The sequence below is a fragment of the Uloborus diversus genome, chromosome 3, assembly GCF_026930045.1.
Source record: "Uloborus diversus isolate 005 chromosome 3, Udiv.v.3.1, whole genome shotgun sequence".
NCBI lineage: Eukaryota > Metazoa > Arthropoda > Arachnida > Araneae > Uloboridae > Uloborus > Uloborus diversus.
This window is the reverse complement of record NC_072733.1, coordinates 203,795,791-203,819,529: the sequence shown is the minus strand read 5'-3', so window position 1 is coordinate 203,819,529 and position 23,739 is coordinate 203,795,791. Positions and strand designations below refer to the sequence as shown.

The 23,739-nt window shown below is 34.1% G+C and overlaps 1 protein-coding gene across 1 annotated transcript in view; it reads left to right on the top strand.

Annotated features, from left to right (window-relative positions):
* Window positions 1-710: 710 nt before the first annotated feature.
* The window catches only part of LOC129219137 (short transient receptor potential channel 4-like), a 60,340-nt gene continuing 37,311 nt past the window's right edge, over window positions 711-23,739 (top strand). Inside the window, exon 1 of the mRNA XM_054853456.1 lies at window positions 711-875. Within this exon, the coding sequence (XP_054709431.1) occupies window positions 711-875 (165 nt within the window). The remainder of the gene's footprint in view (window positions 876-23,739) is intronic.

The window sequence follows — 23,739 nt, the reverse complement described above, 5'->3', positions numbered from 1 at the left end:
AAATACACGAAACTTTTTTACAATTTATATTGACGTAAAAGAAAAAAATATAAGAAGGTGTGCGACTTGAAACATTAACTTTCGATTTTTTGGAAACACCCTAATATACACACACAAATTTCTTTGATTTCTTTGAGAAATATCAATCATTTATAAAAGTGTACGTATTCCCCCCCCCCCCCACACATAGTGTTTTTTTTTTGAGTACATATCCTTTGCCCCGAACTTGAAAGAATGGAAAAAGTCAAGTTTGTTCCTGTTTAAAATTCAAACTAATTTGCTTTGATGTCAATCAAACATGTTTTGATTAAAAAAAACTGTGCGCGATCTTTCAGATGTAACTTTCATTCCTGGATGGTAAAACGATTTCCTTTCACTTAAGTAATTCTATTTTTTGTCCCGTCATATTTAATCCCTCTTTGAACATGATCCATTCAATGATGCGAAAAGATTAGCGATTACTGAACTTGTTTTTTAAACAAAAACTTAAGTTTTCTGACACTCCCTTCCAGTGAAAAATTACTGGTGTTTTAGTATGAAGCATTTCATTTTTTTTCCGTTCACATGGTTCGCTGGTTTCTGGCTAGCGAGTGCTTTGAATGCAATCGCTTCGCCAAGCGTATTAGAAACTGGTTGGTCAAGGACACACTTTCAGTTTTGTTAGACGTTTCATTAGGAGGTGCAGAGTAGGAGGATGCTCCCGAAGCACCATGACTGTAACACATGATCCATCATATGCAATGTGTGATGATTGTCCTATTGGTCTCGTTCAACAGAGATCCAGCCATGTGGAGGATTACCTGAGTGAGCAAGAACAAGAGTTCTTATACCTAGTCAGCATCGGAGATAAGGATGGAATCAAAACCTTACTCGAGGTAAGTCAACTTTTTTATTTTAAAGTTCATGAAGCCTTTGTCTATTATATCCAAAAATATCCACTCACCACAGGGGGAGAATACTGGGAGGGAAGGGGGATGGTAATTGAAAAAAAAAAATTTTTTTCCTCAGTTTTATTTTCTCCCAAGCAAATTGCCGTTGATGAACAAGTTGCTTTAAAAACTGCGAAGTGAATTTTTTTTTAAACATAATTCATCCAATAAAAATTAAGATAGCAAAACGTAGTTATTAGAAAAAGGATTTGTTGACTACTAACTCGTTAAGATTGTGAGGAAAAGTGGTCAGTAAGCTAAAAAACAAAACCTTGTTGCTATAAAAATAACAATGAATGGTATGAAAACCAAAAATTTCCAAAAATATCTAGTATACACGTATTTGAGTGACAGAAGATCTTCAATGCCAAAAAAAAAAAAAAAAAATTTTTTTTTGACACTAAATAATAGTCACTTTAAGTTGAAGCTCGGAAAAGTTTCTACATTAAAGAAGGTGCTCCATGTAACTCCGAAACATTCATATGTAATATTTCTGCATTTTTATAGCGTTGATTATATCATTTATAGGAGGGACAATCCACGGAAAAGCAGAAATTTTGTCCTGCCATTGATAGCTTTATATTTAATTTTAAAACGTGCAATAAAACAGCATTTTTTTTGTCTGAGAAATCACAAAAATGCGTAATTTCATTGGCAAAATAGATTTTTTATTATTTTTAAGGTATAACTTTTGAAATAAAACATAGAGCTGTCACGTTCAGAACAAAGTGTCTGAATTTTAATAGAATGGCCTACTATTTGTTTCGTTTTGGAACTAACATTAAAAAATTATTGTTAGGGAAACAACGTATATATTAAAAAAATTACAGCGATCGATTCGAAAGATTACTTGCTAGAATTGAGAAGTCTAAATCTGATGTCCAAAAGCGTCCTGCACGTGACAGGTAAACTTAATTCAAGAAATAATTGTCAAATAATAAATCGGAATAATGTTTTAGCTTAATAAAACTCTCAAGCGCAGTGCCCTCACTAGATCAACATTTTAAACAATTTCGTATATCTAGGGGAGATTGTTTTACCTTGTGACACTTTTCATATATTAATTTTTAACGTCAATTATTTGAATCAAATGTAAAATCTAAAAGTCACATTCAAATATCCCAACATACTTCTATGCAATATATTCCTTAAAACTCAGACAGTTTGAAAATAAAATGTTGCCAACCATTTTTAAAGTAAAAGTTCCAAGCTGTCCCAAGGTACAGCATCCTATTGCACCTTGGGACACTTACTGCTGTACTATGAGAAACTCTTCATGATTCACGAAACAGCCATATACTTGAACCAATTTTGCACCAGAAAACAAAAAAGATTTTTTTTTTATGGTAGTGAATTTAATCATGAATATTTAATGATGAATTATTATCTAATATTAAATGTGTTTAAAAGGCTACATAAGATTAGAACATTGTTCCATGCTCCTAAACAATTCTTAATTATTAAGAATCACGCATATGTTGTACCTTGGAGCGTGTTCTAAGGTACAAAATCTTTAGCTGTCCCAAGGTACAACCACCCCGTGGTTTAAGAAAAACCAAAATAGTCAATCTAGATGCACTATCATTACTTTCTCATAAGCAAAATATTTAAAGTACTTCTCTTTTGTAACAAAATAAAATTCAGTTGATTAAATTTACAAATACAAAGACAGAAATAAAATAAAAATGAAGAAAATGTTTTCTTTTGGAGTCATGAAATTGTCTTTCTCTCACAAAATCATCAATTTTACTTATTTGATGCTGATTTTTACTATGTACCATTTAGCGGTGAAGGTAAAAATCAGAGATTACAAAAACGTGGCTGCTAAAAATAGATTCTTAGAAATTAGCATTGTCCCAAGGTACAACACTCTCCCCTACACACTCATAAATGTAAGGAACAATTTAGTCCAATCTCTCCCACACGTGCTATTTTGACTTACTTAACCGAAGTACTTGCAATGTTTTTCTTTTTTTCCATTTTTGCCGATGAATAATAATGTGCAAAGTTTTGAGAGTCGAATGCTGAGGGGGGGGGGAAGCAGTATTAAACATGTAAAAACGCAAAACAAAATGAGACTTAAATGGCTTCTTTTTTTTTGTCTTGTAACTTTAAACATAGTTTTTATTTTTTTTATTTCAGACATGTTATACATTCATTTCAAATGTATGTATCGATGATTTAGGGGTTGTGAAAAGAATATGCCATTAAAATTCCCGAAGGAAAAAAGATCCAATCTTTTCTCCTTTTTCCTCAGGAATATTAAAAGTAAACTACAGTCGAGTCCCGACTTACGCGAGGGATGCGTTCCAAGACACCTCGCGTAAGTCGAAATTTCGCGTTGTAGAAAAAGGTATATACGATTTTTTTAAAAACATACCAAATTCTTTTAGATAATTATAAACAACCCTTAAACTGCTTTAAACCATTCCTCAACTATACACTACAGTTTCCTACACAAAGAAACGAACTTTTACTGTATTTTAAAAGAAAAAAAAATGTTTGCTTTGTTCAACATAAAATACTGTGAAAATGCACAAAATGAATGATCAATAGGAGAGAGAGACATAAAATAATACAGCACTGAACATACAGTATGTAGTAATAATAAAATGCTGCACTATAATAGTACTGTACAGTAGACACAGTAATAATATTTATGAATTAAAAATCAAGATGATGATGATTTATGCACGATGATCAGATCGTTAGTCTTATCTAATTTTTTTGTACAGTTGCTTCTCCTTTTCTTTTATAACGTTTCCATTTACGGCAACACCCCTCTATCTGGTCTCTTTAATCCAAAATACAAGAGCAACTTCCATTTTCATAATACAAACTTTGCTTAGACATTACTCTGCGAGTTTTAACATTAAAACTAAATTCTGAATTCTTACGATCTCACGGTAAACTTTTTTCTTGATTTTTAAGCTGTACGTATGGAAGTTTTACTTATAATACTTATTATCGTGCTGCCTTCAACGCATTTTTAGTTGCTCTAACACATCGAATTCTTAATTTGTCAGAAACTTTCTCTTTTTCTTTCCATCTTCACAAGCTTTAAATGAAACAGTGCGAGAAAGTGCCATCACATTTTATAAACATTAATATTTAGAATGAAAAAAAAAGAGAAATGCTGAGTGGTTATTTGATACACTAACAAAGCACTTTGTAGACTAGCGTGGTGCGGGAACTGCTGCTGTTAGTGATGCTAAAAGGATGCAAATCAATTCATGAAATCAATATTTAGTAACCAATAACGAAGCAAATACTTCTTTCCGTAAATTTTCGTGTTGCGGGTGAGGAATTCGCAATAGCTCTGAAATTCATTGCTGGTGAAAAACTCGCATTATAGCAATTTCGCGTAAGTTGAATGCATTGTAGCGGGAGCCGACTGTAATCAGAAAGTGATGATAGCTGTATCTTTCTCCCTCTCGCGCAAGTGAAGTAGATCTTTCCTGGCGTTTTTCCTTTAAAGGAGAGCAAAATATTCATATTATTAGCCTAGGGAAAATCCAGCTAAAATCCAATTAGTCTCGGTTGTAGGAATTCAAGTTTTAAATTTTAAAACTTTTCAAGACGAGACTTTTTTGAAAACTTTGAAACTGAAAGAATGAATGTTTAAAAGACTTAAATGAATAGTTTTGATTACAAAAAGATAAAAATAAGTCCTCCTACCAAATCTCTATTCAGTCTTCAAATACAGGAATAACATTTTTTCTCTATTTTAAGTTATATCTACGCTTGTATCATTGCAGGCCAAACAGAAAGCAGTATTTGCTACTATGTCCAAGGAAGAACAGAACATTGGCTGCTGGCAGTAAAATGCCAGTATTATTTGCAGTTAATTTGTATCATATTGGAAGGAAGTATAATTCATTCGATTTTGCTGCATACTAAATAGTCTGAGATCCAACTTAGATTGATCTACCATCATCGAGTTTTCTAATAAATTATGTATAAAATTGTAAATTGTAGATAAAAATATTTTAAACACGGTGGTATGGGGTTGTCTAAGCAAAGTGGTCAATCGCGGGTTGTTGCGATTTAAAATTTCAATAATTGAGATTTTCTGCAGGTATCTTCGGGTTTAAGAAGACTTTTTCTGTAGAACTATATAAAGGTATCACACATTTTTTTTTCCTGCGAAAACGTCGAGTTTCGAGTCGAATAAGCGTCTTTTGCGAGAAATTTAAATTTGCTTCCAAATTAAAAAATCTGCGAACAGTTTGCAGATTCCTGAAAAATTTGAAAATACCTGCAGAATTATTAGTTATTGAAACTTCAAATCTCGACAACCCTATAGTTTGACCACGGTTCCTTAGACAACCCTACCAATGTATGTGCTATATTTTTATTTATAACTTAAGAGGAAACTCGACGAGGGCAGTTCAACCTAAGTCGGAACTTAGGCTGTAACGAATAGCTTAAACTTTGAAGGAAGAGGTATCAGAAAGTTTCATTATTACCGAGATTTTGCGCTGCAGTTAACAGATAATTCAAGCGCGTTATAACGACTTGCCTAAGATCAAAATTCCAGAATTTCGTTTGAGATAAACTTTTAAGTCGGATTGCCGATAATCAGCGTTGAGCCGCGCAAAGTCGAATTTGTGGCGGTGATTTAAACACAATCGGGGTTCCAGAATTTTTTTTTTAAACTTAAGTATAATACTCGGATCGGTGATGTCAGTCTTAAATCAATGTTTTGCTTTGAATCGATGTAATTAGCCTAGTCTTACCGGGGCCGTCGCGAAAGTACACTTTAGAAAAAATCCGTAAAATTTACGGAAATAAACTGTCAGCCAGGACGCCAGTTTTCTTCCGTTTATTTTACAGAAATCTTCCGTATTTTTATTATTTATTCAAGCTGATTTATTATTTTATGAAGATTAAAAAATGAAACTATACTTTCATAAATACATTTCAATATTTACTATACTACTACGAAATACATGTATACAAAGGTAAATTTCCGAATATGCCTCTGTAACAGATGACAAAAAAACATAATAATAAAATATTGATTAGGATGCAATGAAATGGAAGTTGCAAACGATTTAAGACTTACTCGCTTTAAATAAATATAAGATCAAAAACTCGAGCACGAGAACCAAAATCCAAACACGCGGGCGAAATTTCGAAGATTCGAAGAAAAACAAAGTATAACCGGTTACAGATTCAAAAAACAGAGAAATCCTGTATTTTATTACGAACAGTTTTTTTCTGTAAAAAATACGGATAACTTCTTCAAAATTTGCAGTTTTTTTTACAGTGTAACGGGGAACAGCACAGCTGCTCTCCGTTACTTCCGCGGCGGCCCCGGTCTTGCCCGAAGAAAAAGAATGCATTTTAATTAGTTTTCATTTCGGCACTTTGATAAAATCTTATTGACCTCACGCATGACTAAGCTTGAGGCTTGGTCGAGACGTAATCATCGTGTTCCTTGACCTTGGTTTCGGAAACAGATTCACAGAATAATTCGTTGTGAGCTAAAATAGATTGACTGGATAGAAGGAAGATAACAAGCGTCATTCGGGCCTGCGTTATTGTGATGTCATTTTTGATGTGCAACGTGGGCGACAGGTTAATGAACTATGTAGTTGTCATTTATTTCGATGTTGTAAACAAGAGTTAGGTTATGTATCCGCAGAGAGAGGAACAGAGCGCTTCGAAGCAATTTCAATAAGATGGGTTGTTGCACAGTTACATTTAGGACAGCAACAATTTCGGAATGCTTGTTCTGTCAATTATAGGAATAATAATTTAAAACTTCCCAATTATTTTTATTGCTTCTTTATCTTTTGAGTAGCATGGTTGTAATATTTCTACTTAATAGGGGTAATGATTGTTTAATTTAAAAAACATTAAATTCTTGTTTCGAACATCGCAAAAAATGTTTTTTTGATGCATATCTATGTTTAGACTTTTCTTTGTAACTTGTGAGACTTACCACAAGGAAATTTATTTGATACAGAAATATGTACAAACTTTTAAGGAGCTCCAAAAGTAATTTTAAGCTATTTTATTCATTTATAAAACTTATTTATTATGACCGGTCAGCTGATGAATAACGGCAAAAATGAAAAATAATTCTTTCAGTGTTAATGAATGTCATAAAAATAAGACAAGTTACAAAAATAAATAAATAAAGACGATTGTGGCCTATCTGCAGATTGAGATTTTTTTCTGACTTCCTGATGCTTTAACATATATATATTGGGTTGTTCGGAAAGTAATTTCGTTTTTTCCCGTCAGAGGACTTAATTACGTTATTTCGAAACCAACTTCACACTTAAGCCGCATGACCATTATATGTCTTGAGAGCTGATATTGCAAGGCTTGTGTGTGAAAAAGTTCTATTAATTCTACGCAGTAGTTTTTGGTTGGTGCCCTTTTAAATATGAAGAGCAATAAGCAGCATTTTCGTCATATTTTACTTTTTTACTTCAGAAAAGGTAAAAATGCTGTCCAAGCGAGAGAAAAATTGAAGGATGTGTATGGAGAAGGCGTGTTAACAGTACGCCAGTGCCAGAACTGGTTTGCGAAATTTCGATCCGGCAATTTTGATGTCGAAGATGCACCACGGTCTGGAAGGCCGGTCGAAGCTGACAAAGATGCGATAAAGGCATTAGTTGATGCAAATCGGCGAATAACCACACGAGAGATCGGTGAGAGATTAAATTTGTCGAATTCGACTGTTTATGGCCATTTGAAAGGCATGGGCATAACCTCGAAGCTCGATGTGTGGGTGCCCCATGTCCTTACGGAGCCTCACACAAGTTTGGTCACTCGCCAAAAACTTTTACAGCTTGAATGGGACGTACTGCAACATCCACCATATTCTCCAGATCTGGCGCCTTCCGACTACTATTTGTTCCGGTCCCTGCAAAATTTTTTGGATGGCAAAACCTTTACCTCAAATGAAGATGTCAAAAACCACCTGAACCAGTTTTTTGCCAGCAAGGACCAAAACTTTTATGAGAGGGGAATTATGTTACTGCCAGAAAGATGGCAAAAGGTGTTGGACCAGAATGGCCAATATATAATTTAATAAAATATTTATTCATTATACGAAAACTGTCTTTCATGTTACCCAAAAAAAACGAAATGACTTTCCGAACAACCCAATATATATATATATATATATATATTTTCAGATTGGCAACATTTTATAAAGCTTTTCCAGAAAATTATAAATTCACATTATAAATTGCAGTTTTCTACATTTGCAATGTTTCGAAATCGTTATTGTTTCAAATGCCTGTCAGTTATATATTTCTAACATTGAGTATGAATGTTATACATCTATACACGATGAGTTTTTTTTTTTTTTTCATCTTCATTAAATGATTCTACTCGAAGATATTTAACGCCTCTACTAGCATATTTCACGCCTTAAAAATCGGATCAACGGTTCAAATTATGATGCAGTCAATGGTACACTAAGTATGAATATTTCTCATCATTTCAATTCATAATGTTCCTACAAAAAACGTATTATTTTTGATTTCTAAATCATGGCTTCGTGAACGTTCCTAAAAATCCAAAATTTTGTCTTTTCGAGTTGTGCCACTATTCTTCAGGATGTGAGCTAGAAAGGTGATCGGAATGTAATGCGGTTTTTTTTCTAACAAATTTTAACTTTTTTTTTATTATCTTCGATCGATGGTGTATTTACCTTCATAATCAACAATCGTTTGTCAACTAGTATGCTAATTTTTAAACCAGATTGAAAGAAATAAAATGGTTTAGTAATTTAATATCAAGGGACGGAATTTTTCCTATCTGCTAAAGTTTTTATATTATTGTATTTTTTTTTTTTTAATTTTTATGCATAGAAAGTATTGCGCGAATGTAGAGAAATCAGATGATGTAATGTCGGGCGAATATATTCCATCGATTGTAAACAGAAAGGCGTGATTCTGACTCATGATTATTTAGGGCATCACTGCTCAAGACGAAATCTGGAAGCATTCAAGTATTAAGAAGATTTACCTCACCCACCACATCATTTTAAATACAGTAAAACCTGTAAAGTTGACCACCCTTGTAAGTTGACCACCTGTCTATGTTGACCGTTTTTATCAGGAACGGAACTAGCCCTATCTCATATAATGAGGGAAAACCTCTGTAAATTGACCACCTCTCTATGTTGACCACCTGTCTATCTTGACCACTAATGTACGCCAAATTTGGTCTGGAGTATTGTAAAAAAGCCTTTGTAAGTTGACCACTTAGTTTATTTTTTTAAACTTCCTTCAGCATATTATTTTATTTTATTATTTATTTATTTATAATAATATTTTTTTTTTGATAGCTTTCAAAGAATGCTTTTAATGATTTGATGACATACTAGCATTTTACTAACTAAACAGCAGCATAAAGTTTATGCTGCTCTTTATTCACCAAACTTGTTTTTCATTTGTTGTTCTATTTGAGATAGCTTTTTGTACTCTGTTCAATGAAAATAGGTGTCAGTAGAAAAGTTCAAAGTTTTTTCTTTCAGTTGCAATACGTTGTGGCAACACAGGAATTCTGGTAAAAGAGCAGGCCCGGATCAATACATTTTGGGCCCCCCTGCAACAAAATATGTAGGGTTCCTTACTAGCGGCCAGCAGTGTTTATTTGTAAAGCGAATAAGCCTTAGTGCTAGTTTTTTTTTCTATTTTTTCTTCAATTTCTAGAGTCGTTAGCCCCTTTAAGGACGCGGACCCCTCGCACTACAGGTACGCAGATCTGGACCTGCTAATGAGTAATGAATAAAGTTACATGTTTCTGGTGCAAGGGATTAAGAGATAGGACATTTTAATTTTGCCTTTATGAACTGGGAGAGTCGAGCTTGTTGCTTTTTGTCCTAAAAGTTTTACATAAAAAGGCTTCAAAAAGAAAGTTAGTGGGACTTGAGATTAATTAAAAGTATGAAAGATTAAAAGTAATTGAAAATGGAGAAAGCCAGAGAAAATTAGCTGGCATATATGGAATTTCTAAAACTAGTGTCTAATACAGTTAAAAACAAGGGAAAAATAACAAAAGTATTGGATTGGAATTTTTTAATTATTGTATAACTTTCAATAATGTTAAACAATGAAAGTGGAGTTAAACAGAAAGAGTAAGGGTGAATTCCTCAAAAAAATGAATACATGGTGCAAAAAATGACAAAAAAAAAGTACCGCCCTTTATAAGTTGACCACCTGTCTAAGTTGACCGCCAAAGTACTGCACCGCGAGTGGTCAACTTACACAGGTTTCACTGTAGCACCATCTGATTTCCTTTTAATCCGATATCTATAAGACAAAAAATTTGATTTTTTTTTTTTCAAAATGTCATCCGTTGAGCCGTTGAGAGCAAAAGTAGTGTAAATCAATAGAGCAAGAGTTTGAGTAGTTAATAGGTTTAGTAGAAATGCTGGACAAAATAATAACTTGTCAAATTTATTTCCGTACCGTCTGCATAATTTAGTAAAAAATAAATAAAAAGAAAACCACTAGACTTGCGTCACTTTAGATAAGTAGACTGAAGTAAAAACTTTCTGATGTTTTAAATACAAGTTATAAAAAAAAAAAAAAGATTTATACCATTTTTACGCATAATGGCTCAAAAATTTTCATACAAAGCTAACTGATTTTTAAGGATTCAGAGTTGATTTTTTGTACAGTGGATGGCAAAAGGTTCTTGAGAACTAAGGTACGAAGGGATTTCAGAAAGTAAGGTAACAAGCCTATGCAGCATGAACATTTATTCAGGAACTACAAAATTTTTTTTTTTTCAGGGGGCTGTTCCCCAATACAAGATCGTAAAAAATCGATAGTTTTTAAAAAACATCCCCTTTTTTGACTGAAGCAGTCTGCGCTATGACCCACTCCGCCCCCCCCCCCCAATTTGGTACACCCCGCTGTTTTTTATCTTATTGGAATAGACTTTTTACTATCCAGATGGCCGATGGTTGTTAACTATTGCAGTTACTTGCGGAAGGAGATGTTCCTCCTACATAGTAATTCTCCCCCCCCTCATGGGGGTGTGGGGGGGGGGCGATTCCCCCCCCCCCCCCCAAAAAAACGAAACAATAAAAAAAACTAAAATTTTTCAAAAACCAACCTTAAATATTAAGTCTGCGCCACCCGCTCAACTACCCCTCCCCCCCCCCATCGCAAGCCACACTGCTTTTGTCCTTATTCGAATAAAATGCTTAAATTTTTTATCCAGATGGTCGATGCCAGTTCCCTATCGCAGAGTTACAGGGCGTAAGGGGATGCCCCCTAAATAGAAATTTACCCTACTTAGGTCATGGGGGTGGGGGGTGGGGGCTCCCCCTCCCCCCCCCAAAAAAAAATATGAAAATTAAAAATTTTCAAAAACCAACCGTAAAAATCTGAAGTCTGCGCCACCCGTTCAACTATCCCCTCCCCCCCCCCGTAGGCCACACTGCTTTTGGTCTTAATGGAACAAAAATAGCTTGAACGTTCTTCTATCCAGAGGGCCGATGGCTGTTCCCTATTGCAGAGTCACTTGTAAAAGAAGATGTTCCCCTAAAATAGGATTTCACCCTCTTAGGTATTAGGGGGGTCTGGGGCATCCCCCCCTCCTTCGGAAAAAAAAACATAACTATCAAAAAACTTAAGTTTTTAAAGGAAAAACTTTAAAATTTTGAAGCTTGCGCCATGACCCGCTCCACCCCCCCCCCCCTTGTCGTAGGACTCACTGCTTTTGATCTTATTGCAATAAATTGCTTGAATTTCTTTTATTCAAAAGGCCGATGCTTGTTCCATATTGCGTTAACTTTCGGGAAGGGGGTGCTTCTCTGAAAGTAAAAGTTAACCCGATTAGGTAAAACGGGGGGTGGGGTGGTCAACCCCCCCCCAAAAAAAAGAAAATCACCATAAAAACTGAATTTTTTAAGAAATAAACCTTAAAATTTTGAAGTCTGCGCCATGGTCCGCTCCATCACTCCCCCCCCTCCCCCCGTAGGCCCTACTACCTTTTGGTCTTATTCAAATAATAAGCTTGATTTTTTTTTTAATCCAGAAGGTCGATGGCTTTTCCCTATATCAGTCACTTGTAGAAGATGTTCCCCCTAAAATAGGATTTCACCCCCTCAGGTATTAGGGGGTCTAGGGCATACCCCCTCCCCCCGTCCTTAAAAAAAAAATTAAAACCATCAAAAAACTAAAATTTTTAAAGGAAAAACTTTAAAATTTTGAAGCTTGTGCCATGACCCGCTGCAACCCCCCCCCCCCGTAGGACCCACTGCTTTTGATCTTATTGCAATAAATTGCTTGAATTTCTTTTATCCAAAAGGCCGATGCCTGTTCCATATTGCATTTACTTTCGGGAAGGGGGTGCTTCCCTGAAAGTAAAAGTTAACCCCTTAAGTAAAACGAGGGGGGTCAATCCCCCCCCCCCGAAAAAAGAAAGAAAATCACAAAAACTGAAATCTTTAAAAAATAAACCTTAAAAATTTGAAGTCTGCGCCATGACCCGCTCCATCCTCCCCCCCCCCCACCAATAGGCCCTACTACTTTTGGTCTTATTCGAATAAATAGCTTGATTTTTTTTTAATCCAGAAGGCCGATGGTTTTTCTCTACTGCAGAGTTATAGCGGAAGGGGATGTTCCCCTTTAAATAGGAATTCCTACCCACATGTTATGAGGGTGAAAGCACCCCCCACCCCCCCAAAAAAAATTATAAAAATTAAAATTTCTTAAAAACAAACCTTAAAAATATGAAGTCTGCGCCACTCGCTCAACTCATTAATGTGGTTTGACTGTAACAGGAAATTTCTTAATTGCCTGTGATCAACCACTGGCACCACGTTATACTGAATTCCACTTAATGGTGGTCTGAAACAATTTTTACTCGTCTCGGTACAACAGACCACCAATGGTTCTGAATGCTAGTCAATGCATAAAAAATTTTATTGCAAATACAAGCCAAGGAGCAAATTTGTAAAAAGTTGCTAGTACAGAATGTGCTGTAAATAAAATTATACATATAAACGAAAAACAAGCAAGTGTTACAGATTTATTCCAATAGCCCACTGGTAAAGAGTTGAGAGGGGGATGTTACACACACTCCTCCAAGTGAAACGATACCTCTGGGGGTGCTGGACTAGGGATTGCTCATTTTCTGGTCTGAATCAGAAAATCAGAGCTATCTTCAGGGTCACATCCAACTGGTTAAACTACAAATAGTGGCAGGTACGGATTCGATTCTTTACCCTAGAGTGACGAGTGGTAAAGAATCGAATTTTTAAACAATATGCTTAGATACTGTTTAAGGCTTTCACGGCCGGCGTCAATATGAGGAGATAACATTTCCGGGCTCATGATGGCTGCAGCAAAGCAAGCCGAAACGTCTGGAATTTCTACTCCAACTAGACCACGGCCAATAAGCCCGGAAATGTTATCTCCTCATAATATGCTTAGATTTTTAAGCCCTGCAGACCCTTATCTGATACAATATGTAAACTCTGAGTTCTACTGTGTTTTTTGAAAGCCATATCAATTTTTCAGATTTTAGAATATCTCTTACAGTAGAACTTCAATTATCCAAACTCCAACTTTCCGAATCACCTTCAGAATTTCTGAAACAAAAATACAGTAAAACCTGTAAAGTTGATCACCCTTGTAAGTTGACCGCCTTTTTTCAGGAACGTAATTAGCCTTTATCGTATAAATCAACCTCTATAAGTTGACCATCTGTTTAAATTGATCAATAAAGTAGTGCACCGCAAGTGGTCAACTTACACAGGTTTCACTGTATAAGATAAATTTTAAAAGATTAGACTACCAATCTAATGTAGGCGCAGCATAAACGTTAATGGGATGATAAAAGTAAGATAAATTTTTTAAAAGATTAGACTACAAACCTAGTGTAGGTGCAGCACAAACATTATTGGGATGAAGAGTCAGTGTCATAGTGCAGAAGCTTCTAATGTACAGCACAAGTAAATACACTCAGCACACACACAAGTTAATGTGTTGACTTTCCTTTCAATTAATCAAAGACTTTTTCTCTAAAAATGTTCTTTTCTCCCCTTTTCAACACAAATATTGACTAATGAAAATCCAATCATCCGAATGGGGTTCAGTTTCAATTGAATCGGAAAATTGCAGTTCCACTGTATTGCCATTTCAATTAATATTTTTATGTTATTCTATTAAATTACCAACATATGTATTCTAAAAAAATATCATTCACATAAAAAATGTTAATTTAAATTCATTAATTGCTACACTCTTCATGGTTAAAGTTAATTTTCCAAACAACATATTTCTATACATTTTTTATATTCAATGTGTCGAGAAAATTTTTGTTCCATGAAAACAAGAAACAAGAAAGGCACAACAATGTGGCATTAAAATGTTGTACAACAACTTCATGTAACTCATTAAAAATAAAACTCTTTTACAATGCAATCAAGATGTGAACTTAAGGTGAGCAGGATTGTAAACAGCAAGTTTCCCCCTTTTTTTTATGCGTGCTTGTACCCCAAAAAAATTTTCCAGTCAAATTTGAACTTAAGTTTTTCCTGGCAATATTTCAATAGAATTTCTTTATATTTTCTTCAGTTAGGCCTGAAAGTCAATCATCACTTAAGCTTACAGTTTCTATAAAAGTGAAGTTCAACAATAACACTAAGTAAGGAAAAAAGATTTTAAATTTATTTTATAGAAACATTTTCCCACTATACCTTCTCTTACGTAATGCTAAAGACTTTGTAACTAATGTAAAAATATTTTTCACCACAGGGGGGGGGGGGGAGTCACCTTTTGACTCTCCCCTGAATTCGCCTTTGGCCACTGGCAGTGTGGCGAGATCATGCGTAGGTGGTTGAACCGTTATTTGCTTTGAGAAAACCCTGTAGTCTGTCGTCATGTGAATATGAATGCTTGATAGACATAACTTCAAACTGCACCTTTAAATCTACCTTACAGATACTTCACTTGAAGGTCTGACTAAAAAAGAAATACCTTGGCAATTAGTTATTTCAGAACAATATTATTCTACAAACCATGTTATTATGAATTTCCTCACAAATTCTAAAAACAATTTGTCAGGAGCCCACCAATTTTCCTTGCCTCCAAAGATTTTACAATTTTTGTCAGTCTGTGGTTACCCATTTTTGGTTTTGGCTGAACACCAAAAAACCCCAGCTGTTGAAAACACAAAGCCTGTCCTTCCAACTGTCATAACTTATATATGCAAAACTGAATTTAACTTATGCAGTAACCAAAACTATACACTGAAGCTGCCTAAATGCTGATCCTAACATTCTACTCTAGATATCAACCATTAAACCCAATACATTAAAATTGCATCAGTTAAAACAACTTCACATTTCAATTTTGAATTCTAATCGTTTTGTTGTAACAATTGTTTTCTGTCTGTTCAACTTGATTTTTGTATTCCAGAATTTGTAAATAAAGTTAAGCATTATAAGCTACCTTTTATTAAAAGTACTGTAGGATGGGATAACTTTGGAACATTTTTCAAAGTTTAACTGCTCCTATCTTTATTTTCAAAGAAAAAAGCTAAATAATCACAAATATAACAATTGAGTATTCCTCTTACAAGATATGGCAAAAGAATAACTCTAGTTATAGTGATATTTTATTTAAAAAAATCTAAATTTGTCCTAATCTTACCCCATTGATTGGGATAACATTGGAACAGTGCTTTATCCCAATTCAAAACAGTAGGAAACATGACTTCGAACCATTGTACCATAGGTGCCTGATCTAAACTAGGAACAACAAAGGAAATGAGTTTATATCAATCCTAGAATATTATATATTAAATAGATAATTAAGAACAATGCATTCTAACTAACAAGTAAAAGATTACGATATTATTTTAAACTGCTATGAAATTTAAAAAAAAAGATAGTGTAACTAATACTATTTAAACACTTTATAAAGTTTAGTTTTTGTCAACCAAAGCCAAAATAAGGCTGTAAACTTACAGCCCTTTAACTTTGAAAATTTCTCAGTCCCATAGTAACCTCGTGAAAAGATGAAAATTTACAATGTACAGGCTGTAAAACATAAACATAGTTATTATACCTTACAACATAACCAGTTATCATGATTGTCAGTTATGAAACCCTATATCCCCAGAAAAGAAACTAATCAGTTTATGCAGAATTTCTGATCAATAGAGACGTACCGAGCAGCACTTTGGCCGAGTAGTCGAGTACTCGGCCTTTCGCTACTCAGCCGAGTACCGAGTTCCAATTATATTTTAAGAAGAACCACGGACACACACGTGACAAATTGTGAACTCATTGGAATAGTAGTATAGACCTCCATATAAAAAAAAATAGTTTTTAAAACAAAATTCCAGCTGAAATTTAATTATGTATTATTTAAAAGATTTTGTTTGTGTCAATACTTTTACAAATAAGTTATTTTTTAAAGTAAAAATAAACAAATACATAAAAGGTAGGATTATCAAGTTGGAATTAAAACAAATTATATCAATCTATACTTCTAGTCAGACAAATGTAAATAATTTTTTAAAGCAAATGAAACAATGTTAAAAGTACAAATGTGCAGGAGCACTGTAGACACATTCTTCTGCATTACAAGGAACATCTTTTTCAGTGCATAAAATGTGAGCAAATGAACGTAAAAAAATCCGACTTTTGTCGGATGTCTTTAAATCCATAAGCTCACATTTTGTGCATTATAAAAAGCATTCCTTGAAATGCCAAAACACGTGTCTACAGTGTTCCTGCACATTTGTGATTTTAACATTGTTTTATTTTTTAAGAAAGGGTATTTTTATGCTTCTTATAAATAATTTTGTTAGTGGCAAAAATCCATTTAATAGTATAAAAATTTCATATTTTCTGTACTTGCCTTTTTGCTCCATTTTTAATATATAAGTTTCATTAATTTTGGGGCATTAAAATATAAGATTTACACCATTGAGGCATAACAAACTTCATTATTCTCAGAATTTGAATTTGACTTTTAAATTTGAATTGTAAATGATTGCAGTATATTATTTATATGCTTGCACTTTTTTTTTATTAATTGTAACATCTGCTTTGAACATTATTCAATTTTTTACAACTACTCAGTATTGGCCAAGTACCTGATCAAAATTTGCTCGAGTACTGAGTACTCGGCAAATTGTGCGAGCAAGCCGAGTACCCGGTAGTTACCGAATACTTGGTACGTCTCTACTGATAAACATAGCCAAGATTAGTTGTACTACATTAAGTTATTTTTGGAATAATTTATTTTATTTTTTATTTATTTTAAGTTAATAACTATGCTTTTAAGGAAAATAAATTTAGGATTTTTGATGGAAGTGCATTTAAATTTCACATAAGACACAAATTAGATAAACTACTTCAAATTGAATGCAATATACCCCGACAGCCCGGTCATCACATACTGAGACTGTAGTTTCGTTCTTACTAGAACTCCTCAGTCAGGAATAGTGAATAACAGAGCTGGTTTCGGATGTCATCTCAATTCAGTTCCGACTTAGCCCTGGCTTAGGGGTAGTAACTTACTGCTAAAAACCCATACTTGGTCTTCAACTCACAAGTGGAACCATACCATGTTGCGAACACTCGCTGGTGAATTCACTTTATCTACCAGTTTGTAGGCACTCTCAGCTTCAATTGAGATATCATCTGCCATCTGCTCAGTTATTCACCAATTCTGACTGAGGAGTTCTAAAAAGATCCAAACTGCAGTCTCAGGATGTGATCAGGCCGTTTGGTACATTACATCTTGTTCTGGGGCCTTAGCCTTGGCTTAGAGGCGGTATCTTACTGCAAAATATTTCAAATTGGCATAAAATAAAAATTAAATTTTTCAGATAAAAATTTTTTTCCAGGTATTCAACTGAATATTTTTTTACTTAGTGCATCTCAATTAACATCAATAGAATATTACTGGATATTAGGGTTGGGCAATGAATCGCAAAAAACTGTTGTACATCCTACATCTTTAAATCAGATTAGAATTTTTCTCTAAACCAATTCATCAATATAGCACTGGCTACAAATCCTACCACCAATATTCAGACACCATTCCACAATCGTTACCGTTTCAATATCTTAATTGTTTCAAAATTCTGTAGAAGCAGGGGCACCCAGATGGGAGGTTACTGTGACCTACAAAAATGCCCTTATTCCACAATTTTTTTCAGATGATTCATAAAATTTAACGATTACTTTTTGAACTTACCTTTTAAAAAAATAATGAAGTTTAATGTCTCTTCTCATAAGATGAATTCATACTTATAGCTTATGCAGTACAATTCAGCAAATTAAAAAAATTTCCCAACTAAAAATTTAAATTCTGTTATCTCTGCGTGGAAGTATCATAAGCGAACAAAGACCTTCACTTTTCCCAAAACTTGCAGGAAATGCAGTTTTTTAAGCTCTTGACAGAAAAAATATTGATGAACAAAGTTTATATATATCTTATAATCATTCAACAACAAAAGAAAAAAAAAACGCTTAAAGTGTAAAATAGCTACTAAGATTGCATATACATATTTTGGTGTTTTGATGAACCCCTTTTTAAATGCTAAAAGACTGCTCACATCTTTTTGCATTAGGAAAATAGATTCATTGTAATACCAGAACACCTGTAATATTTATTGCTATCTTGTCCCTATAAAAGTTTTTTTTTTTTTTTTTTTTGGCAACTTCCTGCTAGCGTTAGAATCTGTTTGTAGTATCTGGGATAATTTATATTTTTTCATCTGGAATATATTTTGTAAAATTTAAACAAGCAGTTTACAGTGAAATCTCGTTACAACGAACTTCAAGGGACCGTAAATTTTGCTCACTGTAACGGAATTTTCGCTGCAATTGAATTAGAGCAAAGTAATGGAAATGAAATATACAGAAAATTTCCTTTGTTGAAACCGATATTTAGTTGTATTGGTATTTGTTGTGACAAGATTTCACTGTATCTTTAAAAAAAAAAACTTACATTGTGATGTATTGTGACATTGCCATGTAAGGTTGGCGATGCATCACGATGTAGAAATTTCTACATTGCTTAGTCCAACTGAATATAACAAAGTTATTGTACATCATTGCGGTAATTTTTAAGAAAATAATGTATGCAGAATTATAGAATAAATGAAAACTTACCTACAAATGTCAGGGCCCGCGCTAAAGATTCGCCACTGCGCCAAAAGTGATAAAATTGTAAATTCAACAAAAGAAGCTGATTTGCTAAAATTCTTGGCAAACGGAAAATTTTCGGAAATTTTCATAAAAAATAGAAAAAAGATTTTTCCCTCCGCCCTCAAAATTATAATTGGAAAATCTGCAAGAAAAAAAACAAATTGGGATTTCCATGTCGTATGCATTGTTATTAAGTGCTTAGTAAAATGTTAGTGTATACTGCATATTTAAAATATTAGTACTTGCATTGTCTATTTTATAAAATTACTCCTTTGGTTTCCAATTGAAATTTTCTAGAAATTTTTTAAATTCACAATTAAAATTAACTAAAGTTAGGTTTTTGGCTAATGCAATTGAAATTTGACTAATTTGTTGGCTAACAATTTGAAATCCCTAGCAAGGGCCCTGTATATGATGCACGCTAGACAATGTTTTTTTTTTTTTCAACATCTTTCTTGTGCACTTTATAAAGTTATTTTTTAATCTTGTTATGGTGTTTTTTACTTGCACCAAATCAGTGCACCATCAAGCCTGGTACTATTATCTGACAGCACATTGCACCCAGGTAAAAAAAAAAGTGACAGAATACAAAAATGTTCAATTCCTACAAAGCAACAACTAAAAACCTAATGAATATATTGCATTATTAGTACCCACAATTACTAGATAATATTCCTAATGTTTCAGCTCTGAGCCTAATGCTTTTGCTTTTAAAAACCAGAATTTTCACCTTCAAGTTATGGAGTTGTTCTTTGAGCACTATTTCGTGACATCTTGGGATACAATGCTGTAAGATCATGCCTATGTGATTGAGCCACTTTCTGCTTCGACAAAGCCCTGCAGTCTGTCATCATGTTAATATGACCGTTTGATAGTAACAGTAAAACTGATATAACTCCACTGTCAAATCCCATCTTTTAGTAACGTTATATCGATTTTGGTAATATATCGAAATATAAAGTGTAAGATTACAAATAATGTTAAGAAATGTGATAAAATTAAAGCACGATTTTACCTCTTTAAGTTAAAAAAATTAATAGATTTCAGGCTCCAACATTAATTAGTTTATCTAAACTACCTGTTTTCTGGTCCAAAATATTAATATTTTTTAGCTTCAGTTTGACTTTTTTTTTTTTGCTCAAAATAGATAGCTCTGTTCTTTTCTAATGCAAGAAGGCTGTTCAACATTTTTCTATCAGTCGCATATTCCTTTAAGAATTTTGTTAGTTTCTAAATGCGACGTTCGTTTTACAGTTTCTGACTTAAAATTCCCTTCTACATTCTCAAGTTCTCCTTCAGATGATCGGAATCGCTAACTTAATAATTTCCTCGAGAGCCATATTTTCAAAAGTTGAAAATGATTTTTCGGCATCAATGTATTTATTTACTGTGGAAGATTTTGCAAAACAATCTATATGTTGATGTTATTCTGAATCTCTCATTTCAACATTACTCTGCACTGTTTTTTTCACCTTCAACTAAATCTACATATCTCCAGCTATTGACAAGTTTCTGGTGTAATTTCATCCCATAAACCCAGTTAGCTAAAAGCGTCGTAAAGGTTGTGTAAAATTTAAGCCCTGGTGTAAAAAATGCAGGCACATGTTAACGAAGCCCCACTTTCCTGTTTAACCACTGATAGTGTTTTTCGGTAGAGAGTAGACCACAAGTTTATTGCAAACGAGCTCTCCACAAAGCGTTTTTGCCTGGAAACATTTTGGTGTACTCTACTTTTGAATAACCGGGGTGGGAGTGCTTATTACACTATAGATACAGAAGGGAATAAACAGTATTTGTAATTAAATAATTGTCAACTTACTGTAAACATCAGAAAATTTTTTGAAAAAGCATTTTTTTGGAGCATGGTATTGGTCTGCGTCATAACAAGCGACACAATTATGGTGGTATAATAGGATTGGTGCTTTAAAGGGTGGGCCTTAAGTCAGGGTTTGACTGTAAATTCAAGACTGCTTCCTCAATCAGGATCCTTCCACAATTTTGGTCAGTGGGGATACAAAAAATATCAATTGCTCTGTTGCCAGAGCAAAGCATGTTTTTCTATTTGCCACAACCTACCAATTTGAATTTAAAACCTATGCAGCAGCTAAGAGGTGTTTCACATCATTATTTATAGTGAAGCATGTTAGTCAAGATTTAATTTACTACACAAGCCTTAAATTTTAGTCTTAAAACTTTTTTGATGAGAAGTAAACAAATCTTCAGAAATTTCAACTTCATTCGTTCAAGGAGAAGCAGCGTTTCAAACCAATAGGATCGTTCGCAAGGCAGAAAATTTTCTTAAAACATCTCTGACTGTACAACGACCCAAATAGTTTGAAACAAAATAAAAATGCATGCAATTTAGCTTTCGAAACAATTGACAGCATGAAATCACGTGGGTAAATATCTCAAAGTCAAAAAATGTTTCACCTTAAATTCAGCACATATGTATATCAGCACACGCGATGTAGATTCATTAAAACGAAAAAAAGTCAAAGATATTTACAGAATTGTGAGCGAAACTATAATTTTCTCATCGTTCAAAAGAATAGCGATCGAAACAAAATAATCATACGTGAAATAAATATAAGAACAAAAAAAAACTTAACGAAGTAACGGTGCAGTTTCACTTCATTGACTTGTAAACAAGCATGGAACAGCGGTTACAGGGTTACAAGCTCCTTTTAGTAAAATCGAGTCGTCAGAAGAAGGCATCTACTACTGTAATCACGAAGAATAAATTTGAAAAATAAACGTAATAATACAAAATGCGTGAAAATGACTTTTATCATTTCATGAACGCCGCCATTAAAATCATAAATATCATGTGACAGATCACGTGACAGTTGGGCACCCTTTTTAAAGGAGCCAAAAGAACCGCAAGGACATCTCCAAGCCTCCGTTTTCACCCGTATGCACCTTGCTTTCACCCCAGGGTGCCAAAGGACCTTTCAACGGCTCCTGTAGTTCTAACAGTGTAGGAGCAGCATCGTGAGGAGCCCGTCGACGGTGATGGTGCGGAGGGTGGCGGTGGGAAAAATCAAAGGAACTTTAAAAACAGTCAAGTGAGAACAATAAGCAATCGTGATTGCTCAAAAAAAGCCTTACTTTTCGGTCATGAATCTTCAGAAATTTTTTGTCAATATTTTTTCCCCACCAATTAATGTTCTTCCCAAATCCGCATACATTTGCGCCTCACTGTAGACCTTTGATTTATTGAAATTTATGAACTCTTTCAGTAGCTAGCATAAATATAAAATTACTTTTAACATACTTCGTGAATAGAATCACATATAAATGCGTTAATGCCGACACGTATATGAATTGCGTGGTTAAATTGAATTCACCAATGAAATTTACAAAATTTGATGAAAAGCTCTGCTTTGATGATGCTAACAAAAAGCTCAAACAGTTTTATTTCAGTGTTGTAAAACTTTGAAAAAAAAAAAAAAAAAAACTTTTTAATGCATGAATTTATATTCTGAGGCAATAACTTACGATTAAGTCGTCTATTTTCTTTGCCTGATCATTAAAAAAAGAAAGAAAAAAAAGGAAAAGACATTCATTAGAAATGAAAAAAGCGATTCCGATAGTATTTTCGAAATTTTACGTAGAAACTAAAAATTTTGCCAGTCGATCTCGTAACACGATGGAAAACTCTCGAGTACGATTTTTTTTAACGGAAACGATGACTTTCAAATGGAATCAATTGTTTACGATCTCCAGTTCCTTACATTTAAGCTTACTACCAAACGGCACGACTTTAAGGGTCACAAATCTGGATGAAATTCTGGATTTAGGTCTTTTCGCGCTAGATATGAATCCAGGCAAAACGGTTTGACTGCATATCCCTAATTCGGCTACGACGGGGGTCCAAAGTTGCTGTTTGAGTCCAGAAAAACAATGGTTTTTCCTTTGAAATTAAACTTTCTTTACCCTTTTCTTGCATTTTCATTGCCATATGTGCTAATTAAATGCATTCGCAACATTGAATAAATCTCCCTCCCCTCGTTGTACTGACAAGAGACGTCGAATGTCTTGGGAGGGTGGACATAGTCCAAAAGTTTTAAATTCCAATAAAGCCGTCTATGCAATTCTGGAGTAATGCAAATCAGTGTAGCTCAGACGGCAAAAACTTGAGGGTTACGAATTTGGATAAACTTCTGTATTTAGGTCAATTCGTACTAGATATGAGCCCAGGTAAAATAGTTTGAGTACATAGGCTTTAGGTCGACTGCAAGGAGGGTCTAAATTTGATTGTTTGGCTCCGGAACAGCAATAGCGTTTTCTTTGGAATATGAAATTTTGGCACAATATTTGCTTTCCTAACATCTGCCGCGCTTCCTATTAGTACAATGTAGGGGCGGTGGAATTTACTCTATACTGTGAATGCATTCAGTTGGGTAATACTACCATGCAATATCAAGAAAAGAGTAAAAAACGTTAATTTCAAAGGAAAACTCATTGCATTCTGGAGCTAAACTAGAAACTTTGGACCCCCCCCCCCCCATTACGGTCAAACTAGAACCTATGCAGTCAAACCGCTTTACCTGGGCTCATGTCTAGTGGGAATTAACCTAGAACTTCGTCCAGATTCGTGAACCTCAAGGTCGTGTCGTTTGGTAGTTATTTTTTTTCTCTCTTTAT